At 46.7% G+C, this 18,710-nt stretch overlaps 1 protein-coding gene across 1 annotated transcript; it reads right to left on the bottom strand.

The window, feature by feature from the left end:
- Positions 1 to 119: 119 nt before the first annotated feature.
- Positions 120 to 12,774, bottom strand: TARM1 (T cell-interacting, activating receptor on myeloid cells 1). Its single transcript, XM_007997973.3, is given in 6 exon segments — positions 120 to 724; positions 726 to 859; positions 4,216 to 4,512; positions 5,091 to 5,381; positions 5,893 to 5,928; positions 12,631 to 12,774. Coding segments are annotated over 6 exon segments (819 nt in total). The 5' UTR covers positions 12,665 to 12,774; the 3' UTR covers positions 120 to 697.
- Between the last annotated feature and the right edge of the window lie 5,936 nt (positions 12,775 to 18,710).

Genomic DNA, 18,710 nt, shown 5'->3' with positions numbered 1-18,710 from the left:
TATTTGTCGATTAGATCTCAATACATCTAGAGCAGAAGAGAATTCCCTATCCCTACAGCAGCCCATGAAAGAGAGAGGGGCTCCGTGTTTTAACTTGGATCTGTTATTGGAAAGGGGTCCCAGTCCAGACCCCAAGAGAGGGTTCTCGGATCTCAGACAAGAAAGAACTCAGGGCAAGTCCACGGAGTGAAGTGAAAGCAAGTTTATTAAGAAAGTCAAGGACTATGGCTGCTCCACAGGCAGAGCAGTCCAGAGGGCTGTCGGCCGGCGATTTTTGTGGTTATTTCTCGATCATATGCTAAACAAGGGGTGGACTGTTCATGAGTTTTCCAGGAAAGGGGAGGGGATTTCCCTGGAACTGAGAGTTCCTCCTCCTTTTAGCTTCTAGAAGTTGCTATGGCATCTGTAAGCCGCCTTGGTGGTGGTGGGAGTGTCTTTTAGCATGCAGATGCGTTATAATTAGCAAATAATGTGCAGTGAGGACAACCAGAAGTCACTTTTGTTGCCATCGTGGTTTTGGCAGGTTTTGGCTGGCTTCTTTATTGCATCCCTTTTTTTTTTTTTTTTTATCAGCAGGGTCTTTGTGATCTGTATGTTGTGACCTGTCTCATCCTGTGACTTAGAAAGTCTTAACCCCCTGGGAACACAGTCCAGCAGGTTGCAGCCTCAGTTTACCCAGCCCCAGTTCAAGATGGAGTCACTCTGGTTTGAAGGTCTCTGACAGATCCACCTGGAGACACCTTTCGGCTGTGCCAGGCCTCCACCAGGAAAGCTCCCATGATAATCAAAATTATGGCAGCCAGACCCAGTCGTATGAAGTTACCCAGGGTGTAGTTGCTTGACGTGGTACCTGGGGGAACTGAAAGTGAGAAGGGGCTCAGCACTGACCCTCAGAGGGTATCCCTCCTTCTCAAATGGCCCCGTCAAATCTGACTGTCATCACCCACTTAATGTTTTTGGTTTTGGGGTTTTTTTTGAGACGGAGTTTTGCTCTTGTTGCCCAGGCTGGAGTGCAATGGTGCAATCTCAGCTCACCGCAACCTCTGCCTCCCGGATTCAAGCAATTCTCCTGCTTCAGCCTCCCAAGTAGCTGGGATTATAGGCATGTGCCACCAAGCCCAGTTAATTTTATATTTTTAGTAGAGACGGGGTTTTGCCATGTTGGTCAGACTGGTCTCAAACTCCCAACCTCAGTTGATCCGCCCGCCTCAGCCTCCCAAAGTGCTGGGATTACAGGTGTGAACCACCACACCTGGCCACCCACTTAATGTTTTCTAGCCACTCGTCCACTGTACTTTAAAGTTTTAATTGAACTTTGTTTTTTCTTGAGATGGAGTTTTGCTCTTGTTGCCCAGACTAGAGTGCAGTGGCACAATCTCAGCTCACTGCAACCTCCGCCTCCCGGGTTCAAGCAATTCTCCTGCCTCAACCTCCCGAGTAGCTGGGATTACAGGCATGAGCCACCATGCCCGGCTAATTTTGTATTTTTAGTAGAGAGGGGGGTTTCTCCATGTTGGTTGGGCTGGTCTTGAACTCCTGACCTCAGGTGATCTGCCCACCCTGGCCTCCCAAAGTGCATGAGCCACCGTGCCCAGCCATAATTGAACTCTTTAAAATTTTAATCCCTGAAAACAAAAGATGGAATCTTTGTTGTTGTTGTTTTTGAGACCAAGTCTCGCTCTGTTGCTCAGGCTGGAGTGCAGTGGCACAATCTTGGCTTACTGCAACCTCCACCTCCCGGGTTCAAGCGATTCTCCTGCCTCAGCCTCCCGAATAGCTGGGATTACAGGCACCTGTCACCACGCCCGGCTAATTTTTATATTTTTAGTAGAGATGGGTTTTCTTCATGTTGGCCAAACTGATTTCGAACTGGCCTCAAATGATTCACCTGCCTCAGCCTCCCAAAGTGCTGGGATGACAGGCATGAGCCACCGCACCTGGCCAAAACATGGAATCCTAATGAGTTGTAGTGGGAGTTCCTTTATCTTCCTTCCTTGACATTCACTCCACCTTAGCTCTCTTCCTTCGTTTATTTGCTCTTTATCCCATTTCCACCTTCCCACATTGCCTTTTCTCCTTCCCCATCCTTATATTAAGGAATAGTCTTAGGGGCATCACGTGAGACGGAAGGAGCTCCACAGAGCCCTGAATTCCGTGGCTGGATCAGCATCCTTGCAGCACACACTGCTGTGCAGGCAGAGCACTTGAGAAAGTTTGAGTTGAGGCCGGGCACAGTGGCTCACACCTGTAATGCCAGTACTGTGGGAGGCTGAAGTGGGAGGATTGCTTGAGGCCAGGAGTTCGAGAGCAGCCTGGGCAACATAGCAAAAGCCCATGTCTACTAAAAATACAAAAAAAGTAGCCGGGTGTGGTGGCGGGTGCCTGTAATCCCAGCTACTCTGGAGGCTGAGGCAGGAGAATCGCTTGACCCGGGCCTGGGGTTGGGGGGTGGAGGCTGCAGTGAGCCCAGATCACGCCACTGCACTCCAGCCTGGGCGACAGAGTAAGACTTCATCTCAAAAAAAAAAAAAACAAAACAAAACTCTGGTCTCCCGCTTACCGGACTCAATGTGTGTTGAACTCCTTCTTGCAATTCCTCTGTCCTGATGAATGGACTTCATCCAGGCAGCCAGCAAGAGGAACTCGTTACAACAGTTACAACAGATGAAAAATAATTTACAGAGTTGAGGAAGCAGAGTGCTAGCACCCAGTAAGGCAGAACTCTGGCAGGAAACAAGATACTTTCAGAAGAATTCTAGCAGTCAGTGTTAAAAGACATGGGTAGACCTCACATCCATAGCACAGAAGCAGGAGGCTGTGCAAACACCATGTTCTGAGGATGAGATAATTTTTTTAATTTGAAACTGGGTCTCACTATGTTGCCCAGGCTGGTCTCAAACTCCTGGGCTCAAGCAATCCTCCAGCCTCAGCCTTCCAAAGTGCTGAGATTACAGGCCTGAGCCACCACGCATGTCTGAGAAAGAATTACTGAGAGTGAAATCATTAACACCAAGAAAAAAAAAAAAAAAACACGCCAGGCACAGTGGTTCACACCTGCAATCCCAGCACTTTGGGAGGCCAAGGTGAGCGGATCACCTGAGGCCAGGGGTTCGAGACCAGCCTGGTCAACGTGATGAGAACCCTATCTCTACTAAAAATACAAAAATTAGCCGGGCATGGTAATCCCAGCTACTCAGGAGGCTGAGGCAGGAGAATTGCTTAAACTCGGGAGGTAGAGGTTGCAGTGAGCTGAGGTCGCACCACTGCACTCCAGCCTGGGCAACAGAGTGAGATTCTGTCTCAAAAACAAAATGAAACAAAGCAAAAAACCAAAACGCTAAGAGATGCAAAGAATGGTAGAAGGAATCTGGTGCTGGTAGATTCATAATTTTCAAAAACAGCCTAGAAATTATCCAAGGATGTAGTACAACAAAAAGGCAAAGGAGGGCCAGGCATGGTGGCTCACGCCTGTAATCCCAGCACTTTGGGAGGCCGAGGTGGGTAGATCATGATATCAGGAGTTCAAGACAAGCCTAGTCAACATGGCAAAACATTCATCTCTACTAAAAATAGAAAAATAAGCCAGATGGGTGGTGCAGGCCTGTAATCCTAGCTACTCGGGAGGTTGAGGTAGGAGAATCACTTGAACCAGGAGGTGGAGGTGGCAGTAAGCCAAGATTGTGCCACTGCACTCCATCCTGGCAACAGAGTGAGACGCCATTAAAAAAAAAAAAAAGGCAAAGGAGTAGAAATTGTAAAAGGGAACAGTTTTTTTGTTTTTTTTGTTTTTTTTGTTTTTTTTTTTTGAGACAGAGCGTCACTCTATCACCCAGGTTGGAGTGCAGTGGCGCGATCTTGGCTCACTGCAACCTCCGCCTCCCATGTTCAAGCAATTTCTCCTGCCTCAGCCTCCCAAGGAGCTGGGCCTACAGGTTCATCCCGCCATACCTGGCTAATTTTTTATTTTTAGTAGAGACAGGGTTTCACCATGTTGGCCAGGCTGGTCTGGAATTCTTGACCTCAGGTGATCTGCCTGCCTCGGCCTCCCAAAGCACCGGGATTACAGGCGTGAGCCACCACGCTCGGCCAGAAAGGGAAGATTTTTTAAAGAGCGATGATATTGCGAGTAATGAGGAAATGAGATTCACAGAAGAACAAAACAACCTCTGATTAAAAACAACACACACAGTTCTTCAAAATCATACACATCCTTACCTGTCACCAATATCTCAAGCCAATCACTGCGTTCTGAGGCCCAGAAGGGAGACTTTGTCTGGTAGTACATGCAGCTGTAGTTCCCAGCGTCGCCGGCTGTCACGTCCTCCAGGAAGAAGTCCGTCTCCTTCCCCGCTGGACTCCGCAGCTGGATGGCAGATGATGTCCCTGCCTTCAGTAGAGCAAACATGATAGGCAGAAACAGCTGGTCCGGCTGCCAGCACTGCAGAGTCACCCTTCCACCTACGGTCACCGTACCCCTTTGGTAGGTTTGGAGGAAAGGTTTAGATAAATGTCCTGTAAGAGAAGTCAGGCTCTGAGGTCCTGGGGAGAAGTCTGGAATCCCCTACTCGCCCCTGTTCTCCTGGCTGGAGGCTCTCATGGAGTGTGGGAAATCAGAGATTCCTGAACTCTTCCACCTTCCTCCACTTTCTACTCCGACCCCAGGACAGAGATTCTCCCTCCTGCAAGACCTGTATAAGGCCGGCCGTAGTGGCTCACACCTGTAATCCCAGCACTGAGGTCAGGAGTTTGAGACCAGCCTGGCCAACATGGTGAAACCCTGTCTCTACTAAAAATACAAGAATTAGCCGGGTGTGGTGGCACACACCTGTAATCCCAGCTACTCAGGAGGCTGAGGCAGGAAAATCAGTTGAGCCCAGGAGGCAGAGGTTGCAGTGAGTCAAGACGGCACCACTGCTCTCCGGCCTGGGTGACAGAGTATAAAACCAAGGTATGCAATTTCATTCCTGTCTCTCTCCCTCTCCCACCACCCCCAGCTACCCTGGAGGTGGGACTCCTTTTCTCCCTCTGTCCTCTGCTTCCTCCCTCATCCCCTGTCCCCCGTATGTCATCGGCAGGCACCCTATCCACACCTGTCACCAACAGCAGAAGGACGTCACTGCGCTGTGAAGGGATGTGGGGGGACGCTTTTCTGTAGTATTCGCAGGTGTACTCTCCAGCATTTCTGATTTTTAGATTATTGAGGTGAAATTCGGCCGGGCCCTCTGTCGAATCAAGGGGCTTCGGAGACTCCAGAATAATTCCTCCCTTCCTGAGAACAAAGCTCACGCCTCTGGTAGGCGTCCAGCATCGCAGCGTCACATTGCTGTCGGCAGGGACCACCGAGCTGGGCCAGGCACTGAGGGACGGCTTGGGCAGTGACCCTGGAAGGAAGCAGAGCCCAGTCCTGGGCCTGACGCCCTTCCCTGCTCTCAGAAAGCCCTTTTTAAAATTTATTATTATTATTTGTTATTATTATTATTATTTCCTGCGCCAAACCAGGAAGCCTATTTTAAGAAGGGAAATGGGCCAGGCGCGGTGGCTCACGCCTGTAATCCCAACACTTTGGGAGGCCGAGGCGGGAAGATCACGAGGTCGTAAGATCAAGACCATCCTGGCCAACATGGTGAAACTCCGTATCTACTACAAATACAAAAATTAGCCGGGCGTGGTGGCAGGCACCTGTAGTCCCAGCTACTCGGGAGGCTGAGGCAGGAGAATGGCATGAACCCGGGAGGCGGAGCTTGCTGTAAGCTGAGATCGCACCACCACACTCCAGCCTGGTGAAAGAGTGAGACTCCATCAAAAAAAAAAAAAAAAAAAAAAGAAGAGGAAGGGAACGGGAGGGAATTTGGGACAACGGGCCAAGGAGGGTGTGATTGAAGAAACACTCACCATCTCCCCTTGTGTCTCCTTGGCCCATGCACAGTCCTGAAAGACAATCCTCCGTGAGACAGAAGCCCCTGCCTGGAGCCACATCACCCCCTACCCTGACCCCTGGAGACAGGTCCCAGAGTCTCCTGCTGAGTGCAGACCCTTGGAGGTCATGTGCTCAGGAGTTTTCATTCTCCCCACACTGGACTGTGGCTTCCACTTGACTTCCAGCTCCCCCGTCGTTTCCCAGAGATTCTCCTTGACTGTCCTGTGTGGCTCTCACCTCCCCCTGTTCCAGGCCTTTCCTGGTTCCACATAATCCACACATCCTTCTATTCTCATCTTCTGTTTCAATACAGCACTCATTCTTACCATTTCTTACTTTCTTTTTTTCTTCGCCCGAGATAGAGTCTCGCTCTGTTGTCCAGGCTGGAGTAGAGTGACGCAATCTCGGCTCACTGCAACCTCCGCCTCTCCAGTTCAAGTGATTCTCCTGCCTCAGCCTCCCAAACAGCTGGGATCACAGGCATGCGTCACCACACCCGGCTGAGTTTTGTGTTATTAGTAGAGATGGGGTTTCACCATGTTGGCCAGACTGGTCTCAAACTCCTGACCTCAGGTGATCCACCCACCTCAGCCTCCCAAAGTGCCGGGACTACAGGCATGAGCCTTGCACCCGGCCTCTTCTTTTTATTTCTTTTTATTTTTTAATTTTTTATTTTATTATTGTGTTTTGAGACAGGGTCTCTCTCTGTTGCCCAGGTTGGAGTGCAGTGGCTCCATCATGGCTCACTGTAGCTTCCCAGGCTCAAGTGATCCTCCCACCTCAGCCTCCTGAGTAGCTGGAATCACAGGTGTGCGCCACCACACCTGGCTGATTTTTTAGTCTTTTGCAGAGACAGAGTCTCCCTATGTTGCCCAGGCTCATGATCTCTTTTCATCCCTTCATGACTCCAAACAGGACAAAATTTATTGTTTGGTGTCCTGTAACAAGCTTCAAAACATCCAAATGGTCATTCCAGAGAGAAGAAAGCATACATTCATCCCTGTTCCACACACAGCTGCGTTTATTCTTCTTCCTTTTTAATTTTTTTTTTTTTTTATAGAGACAGGGCCAGGCTGGTTAAGAACTCTTGACCATGCCAGGCGCAGTGGCTCACGCCTGTAATCCCAGCACTTTGGGAGGCCCAGATGGGCAGGTCACCCCAGGTCAGGAGTTCAAGACCAGCCTGGCCAACATGGTGAAACACCATCTCTACTAAAAATACAAAACATTAGCCAGGTGTGGTGGCACAAACCTATGATCCCAGCTACTCAGGAGGCTGAGGCAGGAGAATCGCTTGAACCCTGGAGGCGGAGGTTTCAGTGAGCCGAGATCGCGCCATTACACTCCAGCCTTGGTGACAGAGGTAGACTCCATCTAAAAAAAAAAAAAAGAAAAAAGAAATCAATTGTCTTAATAATCCAGCAATCCCACCACTGGGTGTACACCCAAAACAAAGGAAGTCAGTATATGGATGAGATCTCTGCACTCCCTGTGTATTGCAGCCCTGTTCACAACAGCCAGGATTTGTAAGCAACCTAAGGGTCCATCAACAGAAGAATGGATGAAGAGAAAGTGGCACATATACACAATGGAGTACTATTCAGCCCTAAAAAAGAATGCACTTCTAGGCCAGGTGCAGTGGCTCACACCTGTAATCCCAGCACTTTGGGAGGCCCAGGCAAGCAGCTCCTAAGGTCAGAAGTTTGAGATTAGCCTGGCCAATATAGTGAAACCCCATCTCTACAAAAAATACAAAAAATTAGCCAGGCGTGGTGAAACACACCTGTAATCCCCACTACCTGGGAGGCTGAGGTGAGAGAATTGCTTGAGCCCAGGAGGTGAAGGTTGCAGTGATCTATGATCACGTCACTGCACTTCAGCCTGGGCGACAGAACAAGACCCTGGCTCAAAAAGAAAAGAAACCTGGGCGCAGTGGCTCACACCTATAATCCCAGCACTTTGGGAGGCCGAGGCAGGTGGATCACGAGGTCAGGAGTTCAAGACAAGCCTGGCCAACATGGTGAAACCCTGTCTCTACTAAAAATACGAAAATTAGCCAGGTGTGGTGACTGGCGCCTGTAGTTCCAGCTACTCGGGAGGCTGAAGCAGAGAATCACTTGAACCCGAGAGGCAGAGGTTGCAGTGAGCCAAGATCATGCCAGTGCACTCTAGCCTGGCAACAGAGCGAGACTCAGTCTCAGAAAGAAAAAAAAAAAAAAGAAAGAAGAGAAAAAACATAATATCAAGCCTGTTTATGAACATTATCATAATAATGACATTGATCTAACTCAAAGAAAGTTAGTTAGGCCTGTGTCTCTGAGAGATTTCCTCTTTTTCCCCTGTAGGAACCGTTTTATGTCTCAGTAGGAAGAAGGGGAAGTTACCAGGCGTTTGTGCTACTATTGCATCCATAAGCCAGTGCATAAACTGACATTTCAAGTTTTGCAAAAGGAAATTGTGAACACCCAAAAGGTTCAAACATAAGTGTCCATCTATGGCAGAATGGATAAACATAGTGTACTCCATATATTCAATGGGATTTTTTTTCTTTTTCTTTTCTTTTTTTTTTTTTTTTCTGAGACAGAGTTTCGCTCTTGTTGTCCAGGCTGGAGTGCAATGGCGCGATCTTGGCTCACTGCAACCTCCACCTCGCGGGTTCAAGTGATTCTCCTGCCTCAGCCTCCTAAGTAGCTGGGATTACAGGCATGCGCCAACAGAGCCAGCTAATTTTGTGGGTTTTTTGGTTTTTTTGTTTTTGTTTTTTTTGAGACGGAGTCTTGCTCTGTCACGCAGGCTGGAGTGCAGTGGCGTGATCTCCGCTCACTGCAAACTCCACCGCCTCCCGGGTTCACGCCATTCTCCTGCCCCAGCCTCCCTAGAAACTGGGACTACAGGTGCCTGCCACCACACCTGGCTAATTTTTTTTGTGTGTTTTTAGTAGAGACGGGATTTCACCGTTTTTGCCAGGATGGTCTCGATCTCCTGACCTTGTGATCCGCCCACCTTGGCCTCCCAAAGTGCTGGGATTACAGGCGTGAGCCACCGCACCCGGCCTAATTTTATATTTTTTAGTAGAGACAGGGTTTCACCATGTTGGTCAGGCTGGTCTCGAACTCCCCACCTCAGGTGATCACCCCACCTCAGCCTCCCAAAGTGCTGGGATTACAGCTGTGAGCCTCCGCGCCCGGCCTTTTTTCTTTTTCTTTTCTTTCTTTCTTTTTATTTTTGAGACAGGGTCTCACTCTGCTGCCCAGGCTGGAGTGCAATGATGTGATCCTAGTTCACTCCAGCCTCAACTCCCTGGGCTCAAGTGATCCTTCCACCTCAGCCTCCCGATTAGCTGGGACGACAGGTGCACACCACCATGCCCAGCTCATTTTTTTGTTTGTTTGTTTTTAATATTTATTTATTTAGAGATGGAGTTTCACTCTTGTTCCCCAGGCTGGAGAGCAATGGCACGATCTCAGCTCACTGCAACCTCTGCCTCCCACATTCAAGTGATTCTCCTGCCTCAGCCTTCCGAGTAGCTGGGATTACAGGCACCTGCCACCACGCCTGGCTAATTTTTGTATTTTTAGTAGAGATGGGGTTTCACCCTACAGACTGGTCTCAAACTCCTTACATCAGGTCATTGCAAAAAAGTGCTGGGATTACAGGCGTGAGTCACCGTGCCCAGTCTCATTTTTGTATTTTTTGTAGAGACAGGGTTTCGCCATGTTTCCCAGACTAGTCTCGAGCTCCTGGGCTCAGGCAATCTGCCTGCCTCAGTCTCTCAATGTGCTGGGATTACAGGTGTGAGACACTGTGCCCGGCTTACAATGGGATTTTAGCCATAAAAAAGAAAGGAAATCTGACATATCCTACAATATAGATGTAACTCAAGGATATTATGCTGAGTAAAATAAGCCAGGCACAAAAGAACAAGTATTATATGATTCCACTCATACATCCTAGAATAAGCAAATTCAGAGATAAAAATTAGAATGGGCTGGACACGATGGCTCACGCCTGTAATCCCAGCACTTTGGGAGGCCGAGGCAGGCAGATCACAAGGTCAGGAGTTTGAGACCAGCCTGGCCAACATGGTAAAACACTGTCTCTACTAAAAAAAAAAAAGGCCAGGGGTGGTGGTGAGCGCTAGTGATCCCAGCTACTCGGGAGGCTGAGGTAGGAGAATTGCTTGAACCCAGGAGGCGGAGCTCACAGTGAGCTGAGATTAGGCAACTCTACTCCAGCCTGGGTGACAAACCAAGACTCCATCTTGGGGAAAAAAAAAAAAAGAAAGAAAGAAATGAGAATGGAGGTAAACAGGGGCTGGGAGGACAGCAGCATTATTGATTACAGGGTACAGAGTTCATATCAGGAATGGTGATTGTTAATTTTACTTATCAGCTAGACCAGGCCACAGGATGCCGGGATATCTGGTGAAACATCATTTCTGGTGTGTCTGTGAGGGTGATTTTAGAGAGATCAGCATTTGAATCGAACGCTGAGTCGGGCAGGTTGCCTTCCTAATGGAGGTGGGCATTCTGCTGAGGGCCAGGATGGGAGAAAAAGGTGGAAGTGCCAGCATGGTGGCTCACGCCTGTAATCCCAGCACTTTGGGAGGCCAAGGCAGAAGGATTGCTTGAGGCCAGGATTTGGAGACCAGTCTGAGTAACATAATGAGATCCCATCTCTACAAAAAATTTAAAAATTGCAGGGGCACTGTAGCTCACGCCTGTAATCCCAGCACTTTGGGAGGCCGAGGCGGGCAGATTACCTGAGGTCAGAAGCCCGAGACCAGGCTGGCCAACATGATGGCCAGGTCTCTACTAAAAAGTACAAAAAATCAGCCGGGTGTGTGGCGGGCACCTGTAATCCCAGCTACCCAGGAGGCTGAGGCAGGAGAATCGCTTGAACCCGGGAGGTGGAGGCTGCAGTGAGCCGAGATCACGCCATTGCACTCCAGTCTGGGTAACAAGAGTGAAACTCCATATCATTTTGTTTGTTTACAAAAAAGTTTACATTAGCTGGGTGTAGTGGTGCACACTTGTAGCCCCAGCTATTTAGGAGGCTGAGGTGGGACAACTGCTTGAGCCAGGAAGGTGGACGCTGCAGTGAGCCGAGATCACGCCACTGCACTCCCAGCCTGGGCGACAGAGCAAGATCCTGTCTCGAAAAAAAAAAAATGTTTTTTTAAAGATAGAAGAAGGTTGAATTGTCTATCTCTGCCTAATTGTCTGAGCTGACATATTGGTCTTCTGCCCTTGAACTGGAATTTATAACCACTGGCTTTCCTAGGTCTCCTGCTTACAGACGGCAGAGTCTGGGTTTTCAAACTCTGTAACTGTGTGAGCCAATTCCTTAGAACAAATCTCATTTCAGATCTAGATCTATATCTGCATTTATATATCTGTATCTATCACATATGTATACAGAGATGCATGTTGTATTGGTTCTGTCTCTCTGGAGAATTGTAACTAATAGTGGGCGAAGAAAAATGTTTTAGTGGGGCATGGGGGACCTGTAATCCCAGCACTTTGAGAGGCAGAGGCAGGTGGATCACTTAAGCCCAGGAGTTTGAGTCTAGCCTGGGCAACATAGCAAGACCCTGTCTCTACAAAGAAAAAAATACCAAACTTAGCCAGGCATGGTAGCATGTGCTTATAACGCCACCTACTTAGCAGGGACTGAGGCAGAGGATTGCCTGAGCCTGGGGGAGTGAAGGCTGCAGTGAGCTGTGGTCATGCCACTGCATTCCAGCCTGGATGACAGAGTGAGACCTTGTCTCAAGAAAAGGAAAGGGAAGGAAGAAAGGAAGGAAGGGGGGAGAGAGAGAGAGAGAGAGAGAGAAAAGAAAGAAAGAGAAAAAGGGAAAGAGAGAGAGAGGAAGGAAGGAGAAAGAGAGAGAGAGAGAGAGAGAAAGAAAGAAAGAAAGAAAGAAAGAAAGAAAGAAAGAAAGAAAGAAAGAAAGAAAGAAAGAAAGAAAGAGAAAGAAAGAAAAGAAAAGAAAAAGGTTTTAGTGTAGATAGTGGTGATGGTTACACAACAACCTCAATTTACTTTATAGTTATCTATTTGGCACTAAATTTTTATTTATGGTGTTAAGGTTTCTGGGCCACGCACAGTGGCTCACGCCTGTAATCCCAGTACTTTGGGAGGCTGAGGCTGGCAGATCACCTGAGGTCAGGAGTTCGAGACCAGACTGGCCAACATGGTGAAACCCCCATCTCTACTAAAAATACAAAAATTAACCAGGCATGGTGGCGCACCCCTTTAATCCAGTTACTCAGGAGGCTGAAGCAAGAGAATCTCTTGAACCCGGGAGGCGGGGGTTGCAGTGAGTTGAGATCACGCCATTGCATTCCAGCCTGGGCAAGAAGAGTGAAACCCTGCCTCAAAAAAAAAAAAAAAAAAAAAAAGATAAGGTTTCTATTCTGAATACTTTTACTTACACACAAAAAGTCAGAGTTTATCCTGAGAAAAGGGGTAAGCCAATGACGCCAGGTGGTGGAGGCATTCAGCAAAACTCACGAAGTTGAAACCAGAGGAGTTGAAGCTTGCAGAGCACTTGTTTCCAGGGAATGTCTGCAGTGCACTCAGCAGGACGTCTCACTCCTCCCTTGTTCTCAGTAAGCTAAAATTGATGTTATTTTTTCCATCCCCAGCCCAACTATCCCACCAGTTCCATGATATTCTGCATTCCCAGTGGATAGCCCTGTGAGACTTACTGAAACAGAGGAGGGAAAGCAGCTTAGAGATCATGATGACTTCTCAGCCCTCCCAGGGTCCGTCTTGGGTTCTGCAGTCCACAGATGGGAGAAGAGCTGGAGTCGTCGCTGCCTCTCTCCCACCCCGGAGTGGAAGCAGTAACAGCCTTGTCCTAGCCTTTCAGTTCCCCTCCCATATCCACATTCAGGAAACGTGTTGATGTTGCTGATTGCAACATGCTCCTTACACACACCAGCGTTTGAGTATTTGACTCACAGGAAATGCTCCTCTGTCTCAGGCAGATTTCAGGCATCAAACAGGTAACCCCGAAAATGCTTCAGACTTGGACCTGAAGGGTTCGTATTGAAGAGATGAAAGCACTTCACTCTTTTTTTTTTTTTTTTTTTTTTTTGAGATGGACTGGAGTCCAGTGGCACAATCTCGGTTCATTGCAACTTCAGCCTCCTGGGTCCAAGTGATTCTCCTGCCTCAGCCTCCCAAGGAGCTGGGATTACAGGCTCATGCCACTACACCCGGCTGTTTGTATTTTTAGTTAAGATGGGGTTTCACCAAGTTGGCCAGGCTGGTCTCTAACTCCTGGCCTCAAGTGATCCACGTGCCTCGGCCTCCCCAACTGCTGGGATTACAGGTGTGAGCCACCGCACCAGGCCTTCATCACCACTTCTTTTTTTTTTTTTTTTTTGAGATGGAGTTCCACTCTTTCGCCCAGGCTGGAGTGAAGTGGCATAATCTCAGCTCGCTGCATCCTCCACCCACCAGTTTCAAGTAATTCTCCTGCCTCAGCCTCCCGAGTAGCTGGGATTACAGGTGCCCTCCAACATGCCTAGTTAATTTATTATCATTATTATTATTATTATACTTTAAGCCAGTTAATTTTTGTATTTTTGTTTAGTAGAGACGAGGTTTCACCATGTTGGCCAGGGTGGTCTCGAACTCCTGACCTCACGTGATCCACCCGCCTCAGCCTCCCAAAGTGTTGCGATTACAGGCGTGAGCCACTGTGCCCAGCCAGTCATGAGCTCATTTTTTTTAAGTTCAGAATATTTCAGTACATATATATCTTCATCAAATAAGAACCATTTTAAAAATAATATAAACACTATAGCACTGTCACATCAGGAAAATGAAGGGTACTTCCTTGATACCAGCTAATACCCATTCAGTATTCAAATTTCCCTGATTGTCTCAAAAATGTCGTTTCTATCAGGCTTTTAAAAAATAAATCAGAATCCAATTAAAGTCTGCAGATTGAATTTGATAATTATGTTAATTTAGCCTGGCACAGTGGCTCATGCCTGTAATCCCAACACTTTGGGAGACCGAAGCAGGTAGATCACCTAAGGTCAGGAGTTCGAGACCAGCCTGGCCAACATGGTGAAACCTCGTCTCTACTAAAAATACAAAAATTAGCTGGGCGTGGTGGTGCACACCTGTAATCCCAGCTAGTCGTGAGGCTGAGGCAGAAGAACTGCTTGAACCTGGGAGGCGAAGGTTGCAGTGAGCTGAGATCGCACCATTGCACTCCAGCCTAGGCAACAGAGAGAGACTCTGTCTCAAAAAAAAAAAAAAAAAAAAAAAAAAAGATACGTTAATTTAAATCAGACAAAATTTTTGATTTGTTTGTTAAAATAAGAAATCAAGCAAGTTGGTTTTTAACCATGTTTTTTTTCATCATGCATTTGGAAGAAGAGCAAAATGACCCCAAGGTTTGTTTTGGTTTTCGGATTTTTTGTCTTGATAGCACCTACTCTTCTTCCTGTTTTGGAACATAGAAAAGTCAACAAGGCAACAAATTATAAGGAATAAAACCAACTATAATTACAGATGTTTCTTTGAAAGTTATTTTCACAAGATGTGGCAATGATTTTTAAAGGCTTGGGACTCTTACAAGACCCTTTTGTTCAAATAACAGTTTTGTGTATGAATTTATTTCAACAGAGAACAATTTAGTAACAGTTATGAATATTCATTTAATTCTCCATATTGTACCAGAAAACAAGATTGATACCCTTGGGAATCTTCTCAATTCAACACTTTATCAAATCAGATTCCTTAAATTAGTGTTGTGACTCAGAAAAAATCTTTCTCCTTATGCAGTATCAGGAAAAAGAGGATATTTCCTATATCTCTTCTTAACATCTCTTTTGCTAACAATGAAGATGCATATTTTAAAACTAGGCTCTGGAATTTTATCAGTCAACAGGAAATATCTGGTAAAGTTCTATTTCACCTAGAAATGAAGAAAGGAGACCCTGATTCAAAAAACAAAAAAAGAAAGAATAACGAATAGCTTAGGGCCAGGTAAAGTGGATCACACCTGTAATCCTAACATTTTGGGAGGTGAGGTAGGTGGATGACTTGATCCCAGGAGTTCAACACTAGCCTGGGCAACATGGCCTAACCCTATCTCTACAAAAAATACAAAAATTAGCCAGGCATGGTGGTGCAAACCTGTAATCCCAGCTACTCAGGAGGCTGAGGTGGGAGAATCGCTTGAACCTGGGATGTGGAGGTTGCAGTGAGCCGAGATTGCACTGTTGCACTCTTGTTGCCTGGGCAACAAGAGTGAAACTCCATCTCAAAAAATAATAATAATAAATAAATAAATAATCATTCACTTTGTTAGGTGTTTATCACACCTAACCTTAAGAATATCTTACTAGACCATCCTGGCTAACATGGTGAAACTCTGCCTCTACTAAAAAACACACACAAAAAAACTAGCCGGGTGAGGTGGTCGGCGCCTGTAGTCCCAGCTACTCAGGAGGCTGAGGCAGGAGAATTGTGTAAACCCGGGAGGCAGAGCTTGCAGTGAGCTGAGATCCGGCCACTGCACTCCAGCCTGGGCGGCAGAGCGAGACTCCGTCTCAAAAAAAAAAAAAAAAAAATCTTACTAAAATAAAAAGTCTTGTAGATGAAATCATATTATATCTGAGGTTTACTCTAAAATACTCCAGCAGAAAATTTAAAATAGACTTGGGGGAGGGGACTTACCTGTAGTTATCTGCACATAATCTACATGATTACCTCAAAGCCATCCTTTTGCTGTTGAGAATTCTGATTTTTAGCTGGGCCCATTGCTACCCAGGTAAAAAAGCTACTTTCTTCAATGTCACTTACAGATAGATGTAGCTGTAAGTCTTCATCTAGGACAATGATATATAAGCATAAATATTGTAGACAGCTTCCAAAAGGTTCTTTAATGAAGTACACTTTCCTTCCTTCACTTAACTGCCTAAAATGCGGATGTGATGACTGATACTCTAGCATGATCTTGGACCATGAAGATGAGGTTCAAGATGGTGGAGGGTGAGCCACAAGTAACTTAGGTCCATAATGCTTTTTAGAGTCATTGTGCCAGCCCTGGACCACTAGATTTATTCTACATAGGGGAGAAATCAATTGGTATTGGTTTTAAGTCATCATTATTTAATTCTCTCTTGGGTACAGATTATCAATTACTGTGTAACAAACCACCCTAAAACTGAGTGACTTAGGGTAACAATCTTTTTTTTTTTTTTTAATCATTCCTGATCTGGTGAGATGACTGGGCTCAGTTGAGCGGTTCTTCGGCTCAACGTGATATCTTCCTGGGCTTCAGTCATCAGTGGGGCTCAACTGAGCTGGAATCTCCAAGATGGCTGGCTGTTGATGCTGGATGTTGGTTGAGAGCTCAACTAGGACTGTTGAATGATGTACCTGCACATGGCCTCTCCATTTGATTCAGACTTCTTGGAGGGTAGCATCTGGGTTTCAAGAGGGGAAGTCACAAGAGAGCTTTCTAAAATAGAGAAGGCGGCCGGGCACGGTGGCTCACGCCTGTAATCCCAACACTTTGGGAGGCCAAGGTGGGTGGATCACTTGAGGTCAGGAGTTCAACATCAGCCTGGCCAACATGAGGAAACATCATCTCTACTAAAAAAAAAAAAAAAAAAAATTAGCCAGGCGGAACCCTGTCTCTACTAAAATTAAAAATAAAAATTAGCCGGGCATGTTGGTGCACACCTGTAATCCCAGCTACTCGGGAGGCCGAGGCAGGAGTATTGCTTAAACCTGGGAGGCAGAGGTTGCAGTGAGCCGAGATAACACCATTGCACTCCAGCCTGGGCAACAGAAAGAGACTCTGTCTGAAAAAAAAAAAAAAAAAAAGGAGAGAGAGCAAAAGTTGTTTGTCCCTTTAAAGACTAAGCCTGGAACTGACACAGTGTCTCTTCTTCTACAGTCTTAAGGAAAGGCCAGATTCAAGGGGAGGGAAAATAAATTCTACCTCTCTATAGGGACAGTGACAAAGAATTGGGGGCCATCTTTAGTCTGCCATGTGTTACGGTCAATGGAAATAGATATATATATATTTACTGAGTGCCTGAGTCCACCCCCAGAGATTTTAAATTTTTTTTTTTTTAGATAGAGTTTTGCTCTTATTGCCCAGGCTGGAGTGCAATGGCATAATCTCGGCTCACCACAACATCCGCCTCCCAGGCTCAAGCGATTTTCCTGCCTCAGCCTCCCGAGTAGCTGGGATTACAGGCATGCGCCACCGCACCTGGCTAATGTTGTATTTTTTAGTAGAGATAGGGTTTCTCCATGTTGGTCAGGCTGGTCTTGAACTCCTGACCTCAGGTGATCCGCCTGTGTTGGCCTCCCAAAGTGCTGGGATTACAGGTGTGAGCCACCGCGCCTGGCTGATTTTAATTTTTATAATGGGTATAGGATGAGGCCTAGGTGTCTCATTCTGTGTTTTAAATGTTCCTGGGAGATTCTCACGTGCTGTCAAATTTGAGAACCACTCGGTTGGAACACATAACCTCCTTCCCATCTCAGGCCCTGAAACAATGCTATTTCCTGTATCTGGAGTTTTTCCCCCATTTTTGCTTGGCAAACTTGGACTCTTCCCTCAGAAACCAGCTTCAGAATCCTTTCTTTAGCAAAGACTTCCCTGCATGTTCTTTAACAGCACTTATCTCAGCTACAACAAAATCATCAGTTGTGTAATTGTGTCTTTTTAACGTCTTTTCCCCCTTTCTTCATAATAGTCAAAGTGAAGAATGGCTCTTAGTCAGAACTATTAATAGATATTGTAATGGAAATGAAACAAGACCTTCAGACTCTTCTTAAAGTAAGAAGTCTAGCAGAGTCTCGGGCTTTAAATTTTTTTTTCCCGATCATAAATGTGGGATAAAGATAATTTAACCTGCTGCTAAGGTTTGAATATTTGTTCCCTTGAAAACTCATGTTGAACCAGCCTGGGCAACATCAGGAGACCTGTCTCTACAAATAATTTAAAAATTAGCCAGGTGAGGTGGCACATGCCTGTGATCCCAGCTACTTAGGAGGCTGAAGTGGGAGGATCACCTGAACCCAGAAAGCTGACGATGCAGTGAGCCGTGACTGCACCACTGAACTCCAGCCTGTGCAACAGAGTGAGACCCTGTCTCAAAAAATAAATAGATACATAAGCTGAGTGCGGTGGCTCACGCCTGTGATCTCAGCACTTTGGGAGGCCAAGGTGGGCAGATCACATGAGGTCAGGAGTTTGAGACCAACTGGCCAACATGATGGAACCCCGTCTCTACTAAAAATACAAAAATTACCCGGGCATGGTGGCACGTGCCTGTAATACGAACTACTCAGGAGGCTGAGGCAGGAAAATCACTTGAACCTGGGAGGTGGAGGTTACAGTGAGCTGAGATCATGCCACTGCTCTCCAGCCTGGCTGACATAGCAAGATGTTGTCTCAAAAAATACATAAATAAATGAACTTACGGTGAAATTGAATCCCCAATGTGGCAGTATTGAGAGGTGGGGACTTTAAGAGGTGATTGGGTCATGAGGACTCTTTTCTCATGAATGAACTAATCCATTCATGGATTAATGGATTAGTGAGTTAATGGATTAATGGGTTACCCTGGGAGTGAGACTGGTGGCTTTATCAGAAGAGGAAGAGAGACTTGAGTAGCACGCTCAGCTCCTTTGCCCTGTGATGCCCTGTGCCACCTCGGGACCCTCCAGAGTCCCGAGTCTTCTTGCCCCAACAGCAAGAAGGCCCTCACCAGATGCAGCCCCTCCACCTTGGACTTCC

Source organism: Chlorocebus sabaeus, chromosome 6, assembly GCF_047675955.1.
Source record: "Chlorocebus sabaeus isolate Y175 chromosome 6, mChlSab1.0.hap1, whole genome shotgun sequence".
NCBI classification, from domain to species: domain Eukaryota; kingdom Metazoa; phylum Chordata; class Mammalia; order Primates; family Cercopithecidae; genus Chlorocebus; species Chlorocebus sabaeus.
This window is presented reverse-complemented; position numbering and strand designations above follow the sequence as displayed.